We start from the raw sequence: 10,301 nt of genomic DNA, 5'->3' as shown, positions 1-10,301 counted from the left end.
AGTACCGGCACTTCTGATTTTTACCCATGTGGTACCGGCACTTCTTACTGAGTACCGGCAAGGTGCCGGTACTCAGTAAAATGCCGGTACTCAGCCGCCTGCAATATACGTATATATTGTAAACGCAACGCAGCGCAAATGTGGGTCTGACTCTCACAGAGGGTGACTGGCTGTCTACATGACGTGGCCTGCCGACATTGCCACTTTCATACAGATCATACTAATGCCCTCGATTGGTCTCTGTGTGTCATTCAAGCTCGGGAGGGTGTGTGTTGGTGTATGTGTGGCGCGAGCGAGCGAGAAAGCGCACGCACCGGTTACGTGTATTGTTATTAGCATCTGGTGCTAGCTAGCTGCGCTAACGGATATAAGCAGCCATGGGCGCGGGAAGGGGGGTGCTGAGGGCGCTGCAGCACCCCCTAGCGGCAGGCAGGGGGTGCGGAGCTCCCCTGTCTGAATTATTATTTGACGGTTATTGCTACTCCCGCTGTGCATAATCTGTGTAATATGTAGCCAATAAATTCCACGTTGTTGGTAAAATGATATTTTGGCCTGCCCCGAATGTTTTTTCTGTAGCCCCGGACAATTCTACCTCAATAATATAATACATTAACCGTGCTTTACGTGAACCTCATCAAGACACTAGAAAGGACGGCAGGACTGTAATTTCCCGTGTTCAGTGAATGCAACAGAGGCAAGACACCAGACCAATCAGAGAGTTGGATGGAAATAAAAGTGTGCTTGTGTCATTCAAGCTCGCGGCTCTGTGTGTGTGCGGAAATAGCGCATTTAGTGTGTGTGAGAGAGGGGGAGAGAGAGAGGGACCGGTGCCAGCAGCAGGGACCGTGTTGTTAGCATCTGGTTAGCTAGCTGCACTAACGGACATACGGAGCTGTTTGTTCCACAACAAGCTGGAGGAGAGCTCTCCTCTCAGACTGAGAGGCTCAGGTGAGCTAAAGGACTCTCTGAGTGTTTAGATAGTTAACTTTAGTCAAAGTTATCTCAGTGGGTCTCAAACGGTTTGGTCAAAAATTATTCAAAAGATTATTTCCACGGCACACCTTCATATGATCATTATAGTTATAAAAAACATAAGAGAATAAAGGAAAAACAATTATGAAATACTATATGGCAGTAAAACAAGAATACAGTTTGAAAGGGGAGTGATTTGTAAAATATCCATAAAGAAAAAGAACATCTGCTTACAGTTGTGTTTCATCTGGGTGTTGAGAGATGTATCCATAGATCTCTTAATGTTGCTCTCAAAGTGCATCAGATTGATGCTTTTAACTTCAATATTTAAAAAAAATCTTCCCGGGGGAGCATCCCCCCGGACCCCCCTAGAGGAGGTGAGCTCCGCTCCCCACTCGTAAAAAATAGCACTTTACCCCTGCCAATATGCCGTGAGCTGATTATCGAGCCTTCATTGTAACAGTCGCGGGTTTACTGTGTGTTTGCGTGTGGGGAGTTTTTTTGTGCGTGCTCTATAGTGCCCGTAATAGTGTTCACTGGAGTCCAGCACCTCAGCACCCCCACTCAAAATACCTTCCCGCGCCTCTGTAAGCAGCTGTTTCAACAACAAGGTGGAGGGAGAGTCCTTTGCTGTCAGACTGAGAGACTGATAACTACAGCTCTGGTGAGGTAAATTACTCTCTGAGTCTTTAGATAGTTAACTTAGTTTAAGTTATCTCAGTGGGTCTCAAACGGTTCGGTCACCATTTATGTAAACACATATTTCCATTTGAGGGGGTAGTGATTAGTAAAATATGCATGAATAATACAAACAAAATGTTAACTAGGTGAAAAAAGGTAAGATAAACTTGTTGAGAGCTAAAACTAGTCTTTGCTGTTGCCTCAAAGAGGAGCAGGGGGGAGAGGAGGGAGACAGGAGAGGCTGATGCAGGAGCCCAGACACACTCACAACTATAAATGAACCAAAAACAAATAAATAAACAAGTTTCAATGTTTTTTCATATTGGATATTGTATGTTATTGGTTATGGCCATGTACTTATGATTTTATGATTATTTAAATGTATACATTTTTGTTTCATATGGGTGTAGTCTCTTTATTTCCCCCTCAAAATGCACCAGATTGATGCATTTAAGTCCAACATTTAAAAAAAAATCTTACCGGGGGAGCATGCCCCCGGACCCCCCTATAGGATTTAAGGCCCGGCCCCACTGTTCCCAAATAGATTTGCAATTGTCTTTTAAATAGTAACCCATCTCCATATGTTTCTTTTTGGGTAGTAGATTTAAACTAGAGGGCTATCACTTTGTGCAGCAACGCTATTGACAAATAAATCCAGCAAAATGGCACAAAAAACTGGTAGTGGCCTCAGGGACGAGGAGTCATTTAACCAGCCAGTAGGAGTCAAGCTTTACTTTCTTTTATATCCATAAAGAAAAAGTAAATCTGTTTACAGTTGTTTCATTATAGATGTTGAGAGGTATCCATATATATCTTCATTTTGCTCTCAAAGTGCACCAGATTGATGCAACTTCAATATTTTAAAAAAAATGTTCCCGGGGGAGCATGCCCCTGGACCCCCCTAGACTAGAGGGTGTCAGGTCCACTCCCCACTTATAAAAATAGCACTTTACCACTGCACCCCCTCTAATCTCAGATGCACCCTGAGTCATTTTGTTTAAGTACAGTGAGCCTTTCTAAAATATACAGTAAAGAGACAAACCCACCAGCATTATAGGATATACTATGACTGTGTGCCAAATACTTGTTGCTGATTTAGAGTACTGGCACCTTTTTTATTCCAATTCAAGCACTGCTGACAAGACAAGAGCGACAAGAAAACAGCGGAGAAGTAACGGGCAGAAATCCTCCTTTTTCCGCAACGGTCCAGACATAGACATCAAACATATTTTGGTATAGACAAAAAAAAAAAAAAGCCAAACTAGCAATTATCCTACCATTTCCATGCCTCTCCCATGGTAAGATGTAGCCCTCTGTCAGACTGCAAGCCAACTCCTCGTCGATCTGTTCTTCCTGCACTCCGGTGTTGTATTGCACAACTTTTTTGCGAAGCTTCTTCTTCAGCTCTCTCATTCTCTTCCTCTTCCTTTGCCTTGCCTGGTTGCTGTCTGCAAAGGGAAACGGAAACAAAACTGTGTCATGGTGCCAGAATGTTTTTGTTGTTTTTGAAAGGTAACTTCAATAACTAGGTTTGACAACAAACCATGCTGACGATACAGATCTTGCTTCCTGCGCAAAAGAGTGACGGTGATGTTCTGAATATCCACCCTCAGTCCTTCAGTACACCCTGGGGCGTAGACTCTCTCTAAATAGTTGCAAAAAAACAATTGGAGAAGAGATGCAATCAGTGACAGTCTCAGTTTCAACATATGGCCAACTTATATTGTGTGTCTAAACTTACAGTAATTAACAGATGTATATATGGAAAACCTGTGGTATGTCTTACCTGTGACTGCCCATTGCCTGAAATCATACACCCACTGCTGTATGGTCTCCTGATCAAGGTTGTGCTCCTTTTTGAAGTCGCTGAAGCTGGCAGGTTCCACCTTTGCCTTCTCTGTGATCTTTACAAAAAAAAGAAAATGTCAGCGAAAAGCACCATGCAACACCATAATGCAAAGAACAACAGTTTTCAGTACAAGACCTTCAGAAGAACAGTTGAAACATTACATGACACCATCTGACTTGCAAGAGGAAGTGTGGATAAGGGAGAACATCATGTATATACCTATGAGGTTACATTGCAGACATCCTTCATAAATATGTAATGTCAGATGAGAAGACAATTGTAATTTGCCCTTACTTTGACATATCTCTGGGCTAAAACTTGATGAAGGTTGTCCCTCTTCCTTCTGTTCCAACCCATGGCCTGTTGAGTGAGCATGTTCACTCTTCCTAAAAAAGACCAAAAAAAAACCACAAACAAAAAAGTAAGTATTCACATCAAAAAGGCAATACTGAGTGAGAAACCTAATAGACATGACCAATCGTTGAAAGGTTGTTGAACTGGTAATTAGAGTAAAGTAATACACCAATAATGTTTTTAAGGAGGGAACTCTCTGTAAAATACTTATCAGGGCTGCCTTATCACAGTGTGTAGTCTTAATGCCAACCTGCTTTTGTCATGTATTTTGTGACCAGAGCTGCCCTGGAGAGAAAGCTGTTCACCTATAAGGAATGTTACAATTAATGTTTGGTCACCATTACATAACAATATCACCTACACATCATAGATCTTGAACTGGATGGTTTAAGAGAAAACTTGTGTACTGACTTCCTACAATATGCATGCATTTAGTGTTGCTGAACATATGAACTGCCTATCTTTCATTTTAACTCAGACATAAAAGATATGCTTTCAACTAATCAACAGGCTTGTCACTGAGATGACACATACATATTTGTACTGCTTTCTATTAAGACTTCTTGTATCCATACAGTTACAATAATGCCATTAATAACATACCTGCTCTACTTCCTGATCCACTGTGTTTCCTGCTCCGTCCTGACTTCTGCCACCCCATCTCACCTGCAACACAGCGCAAGTAGTGTTATGTAGCATTTCTTTAGAAGTTTTTGATATCCAATAAGGCATGCCATGCACAACATTTACAAATCCTTTGCATTAAAGGTGTTATGTACCTCGCATTTTGCTGTATGGGCTTTAGCATGCATCACCCTAAGAAATGGCCTCATTTCGGTCAACGGTAGAAGCTCTGGTAATCCCCCGGCTATTTTGTTAAGATATGGCCAGTACCTAAGAAGCAGGAGCAGCATTTTGTGACATTATCAATATCATCTAAAATGACTGCTGAGGCATAGGCCATTTTAAACATTGTTGTGGATGTGCAATATGACAGTGAGGATTACCTGCATGTTACATCCATACAGAAGAAGTCAACATTTGCCTTCTTCGACATCTCTTTTTGGAGAAACATTGGGTAAGCGTATATTTCTCCACGGAAGTGGTTCAGTCCTCGTAAGAGAAACCCATGTCTGATTAATCAGAAGAAAATCTAGTAGTTAATAATAAACTGACACAGCAAGGCCTGGCTTAAGCACTCATCTCTGTCATCTAGGTGGCTAGAACAAAAAATAACACTTGGATGCTACAAATGATGGATAAATTCCACTTCACCATCAAAAGTGTTTAATGCTTCCAATTCTTACAAAGACTTAGACTTTGATTGCTATTAAAACTGAAATAATGAGACCAGACTCAAGAACCAAACAAATATACACACACAGACACACTTACAAGTACATACCTGCAAACTGCCACTTGAATGCCCTCCTCGTCTATCTGGGCACCAGACTTTTTTGACATCTCTCTGCCAGCGGTGAATTTGGCAGTACCACAGACGGCACTGTCATTTCCCTATAAAGCCAGTTTATTACACACAAGTTTTGACATATATAAAAAAGAACACCACAGGTGTAACTGCAACTATCATAATAAGAAAAAAAACGTACACTTTTCATGTTGCCTCTGACAAGGTCAACAAATGTTGCGACTTCCTCGTCCTTGGCCAGGAACAAGCCCTCATAGATTGGCGGCTCCTCAGTCCTGTCCATGATAAGTTAACATACAAGTCAATAATAAAAATCACAAAGCACTACATTACTATGATTTGTTTTAATGTCTGTTATGGCTACTCAAAGACAACCCTAAGGGCTACTATTTGTATTAGCGGTGTGTTCTTAATACCTATACCTACCCTTTTGACTTGGAAAAGCGGTAATGCTTGCGGTTTCCATCACAGCAGACAGCCAACATGTCTGGAGAACATGCTGGACAAACAAAGTGATGGACCTGGCACATATCCTCTTGTTTGTACTGACAGAAGCAAAACTCGAAGAAGCTTCGCTGAAATGTATCAGCACAGATACTACCTGTCTGTATATTGATTTAAAAAAAGTGGATTAGTAATTGTCTTGAAAGCAATGCCAACAATTAATGATATGGTATACAGTAATATGATATTGTTTGTTGTATGTTTCCGTGTGATTCAGGCAGATTTACCCGTCCAGTTTGAACAGATCTGTGCTCCAACATTTTCAGAAATGCCTGCCTGGACATGGCTGGTGCTGTCACCTTCATGTGCTCGAATGAGTTGAACACATCATATTTGTAAAGCTAGCTGGTGCTAGCTGGCCAGTACCGATACAAAAGCAGGTCTTTAACCTCAGGAGTCCATTCTGTGTACACCAAAATAACTTTGTTATGAATTATCTTTATTCTTAGATTTAGAAATCATGATATAGTAAAGAACAAACCTGATGCGGAGCGTTGAGTTTTGTCACGATTCTCATGTTATGTCACATTTATAGTTTTGTAGGTTTGGGTGTTTTTGCTGTTTTCCATGTCATGTGTCCCTTTGGGTTATTGTCTTGTCATTAGTTTCCCTGGTGTGTCTAATTGTCTGATTATGTTCACCTGGGCCCCTGTGTTTTCTCCTCCCTCCTCACCTGTGTCTTCTTGTGTTATTGAGTCTTGTGTGTATTTAAGTTCTGGGTTGTCTGTCTGTCTTGGTCGGTTCGTCTTGTTCCCTGACTAGTTCTGCGGTGAGTGTTCTGTTTTTGTCATTGTACATATATCTCATAGCCTTGAAATAAAGGAAGTTCAGTTTATATCTGCATTTGGGTCCTGCTTGTTTCACAAACCGTGGCAGTACGAACCGACCAAGAAATGGGCCCAGCAGATCCGTTCGAGTCGGAATTATTAAATGTTTCCTTTTTTTGGGCTTTTTGCTCGGATCGATGGAAGAGAGCACCCGGAGTTCAGCAGCGGGAGGCTGTGTTGTCGGAGGCGCGCCAGATGGCTAGAGAGAAACCAGGTATGGTGAAGTTCTTTCCTGGCTGGATTTCAAAGATCCTCCCTGTGTGTGATTCCCGGCCTGCTAGCCCCAGGCATGCTAGCTCCCGGCCTCCCAATTCCCAACCTGGCACCATACGCCTCGGTGGGTTCCGTCTGCAGTCAACCCATGCTTCTGCCCCAGTTCCTGCTCCTGTCCAGGAGTCATATTCTGGAACTCGTCTGGCTTATGGAGGTCCACGGAGTATTCAGGCGGCTGCTAAGAGGAGGAGTCGCAAGGCCAAGCTAGCAGCTCAAGCCCCAAGAGCCATGGTTCCGGCCCCAGAACCGTACCTTACAGCCATGTTTCCGGCTCCAGAACCGGACCTTACAGCCATGTTTCCGGCTCTAGAACCGGACCTTACAGCCATGGTCACGGCTTCAGTGCCGGCTCCAGTAACCATGGTCCCGACTCCAGCTCCTCGTCACCTGCTGACTCATCGGCCGACGCCAGCTCCTCGAGTCCTGTCGGCGTACCGGCCGACTCCAGCACCTCGTCTCCGGTTGGCTGTCTGTCCGACGCCAGCTCCCTGAGTCCTGTCGGCGTACCGGCCGACTCCAGCACCTCGTCTCCGGTTGGCTGTCCGTCCGACGCCAGCTCCCCGAGTCCTGTCGGCGTACCGGCCGACTCCAGCACCTCGTCTCAGGTTGGCTGTCCGTCCGACGCCAGCTCCCCGTGTCCTGATGGCTGTCCGTCCGACGCCACCTCCCCGTGTCCTGTCAGCATACCGGCCGACTCCAGCACCTCGTCTCCGGTTGGCTGTCCGTCCGACGCCAGCTCCCCGTGTCCTGATGGCTGTCCGTCCGACGCCAACTCCATGTCTTGTCACGTTGGAGGTCCCGCAGACTGCTCTTCTGCCGGGGGTCCTGCCAACCCCATGTCCTGAACCGTTGGAGGCAGTGGTGTAGTCTACTTTTTTGTAGTGGGTATACTGTAATAATTGTATTCATCCTGTCTCGAAGCAACACCTCATGAACACCATCACACTTACAAATGCATAGACTAGTCTTGAGACTGGTTATGTGTTATCAACATGTCAATGTATTATAAGCATTTTTATGTGACTTTTAACTGCCAGAGACATTAACAATAAAAAAATAAAAGAATGAACAATGATGGAAAAAGCCCACTTATCTTCTAGGGTTGAACAATTAATCAACATTTTTATCAAAATCTCAATATGGCCTACTGCAAACACTGTCTCTGACACAGCTCTCACCAAATTTCCAACTAAATCCTGTCCACCCTTCTCCGTGAGCTCCTGGGCTATTTTGTGTGCTCTGGACGTCTCATGTCGTCTAATCTTGTTTCTCAAAGAGGCCAGAGATGTTGATCTGCTTGAATCGTAGGACTGGATCTTAAAGTGCACCCACTCCTCAGACATAGACACTCGTTGTTCTGTGAGGACACCTGTTGATTTTGTAGCGCTGCAAAGAGCACAACCTGGAAATAAACAAAACCATGACTAATTAGCATAATACACGTTTTTACCAATAATATCTGCAGAAAAGAGCCAAGATTTACTCAAAAGTATTTAATAAACTGATTACAATATTTACATCATGGCTAACAAATACATGAAAAGCAGATAAAAGGAGAAAAATGTTCCACTTTTTCAAAAGCTAATTATTTGACAACTACTGATAACTAACATATAGTAATATAATGGTGCAAATGTTTTAAATGCACTTTTAACATGACCATGAATTAACTCTCATTTGCATAGTCATTGACTTTATGAATTTCTGTTGTTTAGATCAGCTTTCCTTTGCATGTGTGCTGACATTTACCTAACTTTCTGTCCCTCCACTCTAACCAAGGATGCCTGTTCTTACATTCCAGCTACTGTTACGTTAATGATAACCATGCTAATTCCACTTACCGGGTAAATTTGCGGTAGCGCCGGGCTCGTTCTCTGTCACCTTTAGGACAGCTGCCTGACCTGGCTCTTCTTCTGTAGTGGTAATAGGGGAAAACTTCGGAAAACATTAAAATATTTTCGTCTGTTTTCGTTTCATGTTTGCTTCCTGTTTAGCGCTCCGCGAACTTGAATGATGGAAGGATCAAATTCTGATAACGTTAGAGAAACGTGGGGTTTGTCAGAGCCGAAAAAAGTGTGTTGCTGTTGCTTAGCAACAGGCTAAAGGCGACGGAAGCCCCAGACGTCCAAAAGTATTAACATAGAAGGGGGCGAAAGCGTGAAAGCGAAGTCACAAATTGATGTTGTTACGTATCATCGCTCATTTTTAAGAGGGCATACGGAAATCACTGGCATTTTCTAGTGGGTATACGGCGTATACCAGCGTATCACGTAGACTACACCACTGGTTGGAGGTCCCGCAGACTGCTCTTCTGCCGGGGGTCCTGCCAACCCCATGTCCTGTGCCGTTGGAGGTCCCGCAGACTACTCTTCTGCCGGGGGTCCTGCCAACTCCATGTCGTGTCCCGTTGGAGGTCCGGCAGACTACTCTTCTGCCGGGGGTCCTGCCAACCCCATGTTCTGAGCCGTTGGAGGTCCCGCAGACTGCTCTTCTGCCGGGGGTCCTGCTAACTCCATGTCTTGCCACGTTGGAGGTCCCGCCAACTACTCTTCCGCTGGGGGTCCTGCCAACTCCATGTCCTGTCGCGTTGGGGATTCCGCCGACTGCTCTCCTGCCGAGGGTCCTGCCGGTCCTGTGTCCTCTTCCATGGGGGATCTTGCCAACACCGGCTCCTGACCGGCCTCCGGAGCTGTCTGGTCTTCACCCCTCCTCGGACTCTGCCTTGCCCCCGGGCCGTCCGCCCGAGATTCCCTCCATGGACTCTGCCTTGCCCCCGGGCCGTCCGCCCGAATTCCCCTTTTTGAACTCTGCCTTGCTCCCGGGCCGTCCACCCGAATTCCCCTTTTTTGAACTCTGCCTTGCCCCCGGGCCGTTCGCCCGAGACCCGTCCTCCAGACCCCCTCCACCCACCCTGCTGGATTTTTGTTTTTTTGGGACGTCTGGAATCCGTCCCTTGATGGGGGGGTTATGTCACGATTCTCATTTTATGTCACGTTTATAGTTTTGTAGGTTTGGGTGTTTTTGCTGTTTTCCATGTCATGTGTCCCTTTGGGTTATTGTCTTGTCATTAGTTTCCCTGGTGTGTCTGATTATGTTAACCTGGGTCCCTGTGTTTTCTCCTCCCTCCTCACCTGTGTCTTGTTGTGTGATTGAGTCTTGTGTGTATTTAAGTTCTGGGTTGTCTGTCTGTCTTGGTCGGTTCGTCTTGTTCCCTGACTAGTTCTGCGGTGAGTGTTCTGTTTTTGTCATTGTACATATATCTCATAGCCTTGAAATAAAGGAAGTTCAGTTTATATCTGCATTTGGGTCCGGCTTGTTTCACAAACCGTGACAAGTTTCCCGTTGTCTCTCACGTCTGCGTGTGACCACTGGATTAGAAAGGGGTCTCTTCCTGCTTTTTCTTTTCTTTTTC

General features: G+C 44.7%; 1 protein-coding gene and 1 long non-coding RNA gene across 2 annotated transcripts; one reads left to right on the top strand and one right to left on the bottom strand.

Moving 5' to 3' along the window:
* Nucleotides 1–3,813: 3,813 nt before the first annotated feature.
* Nucleotides 3,814–4,473, bottom strand: LOC307042641. Its single transcript, XR_013809205.1, has 3 exons — nt 4,460–4,473; nt 4,107–4,161; nt 3,814–3,888 (listed from the first exon to the last, which is right to left on the bottom strand). It is a non-coding gene; the product is annotated as an uncharacterized lncRNA (long non-coding RNA).
* Nucleotides 4,474–6,071: 1,598 nt separating this feature from the next.
* LOC307042855 (uncharacterized protein) lies at nt 6,072–9,352 on the top strand (the record flags this gene model as incomplete). Its single annotated transcript, XM_079687020.1, has 3 exons — nt 6,072–6,078; nt 7,073–7,684; nt 9,243–9,352. The coding sequence occupies 3 exons, from the start codon at nt 6,072–6,074 to the stop codon at nt 9,350–9,352; spliced, it is 729 nt and encodes a 242-aa protein (XP_079543146.1).
* Nucleotides 9,353–10,301: the final 949 nt, after the last annotated feature.

The sequence above is a fragment of the Notothenia rossii genome (assembly GCF_949606895.1).
Source record: "Notothenia rossii genome assembly, chromosome: 6".
NCBI classification, from domain to species: Eukaryota; Metazoa; Chordata; class Actinopteri; order Perciformes; family Nototheniidae; genus Notothenia; species Notothenia rossii.
Note: the sequence above shows the minus strand (reverse complement) of the source record. Positions and strands in the feature narration are given on the sequence as shown.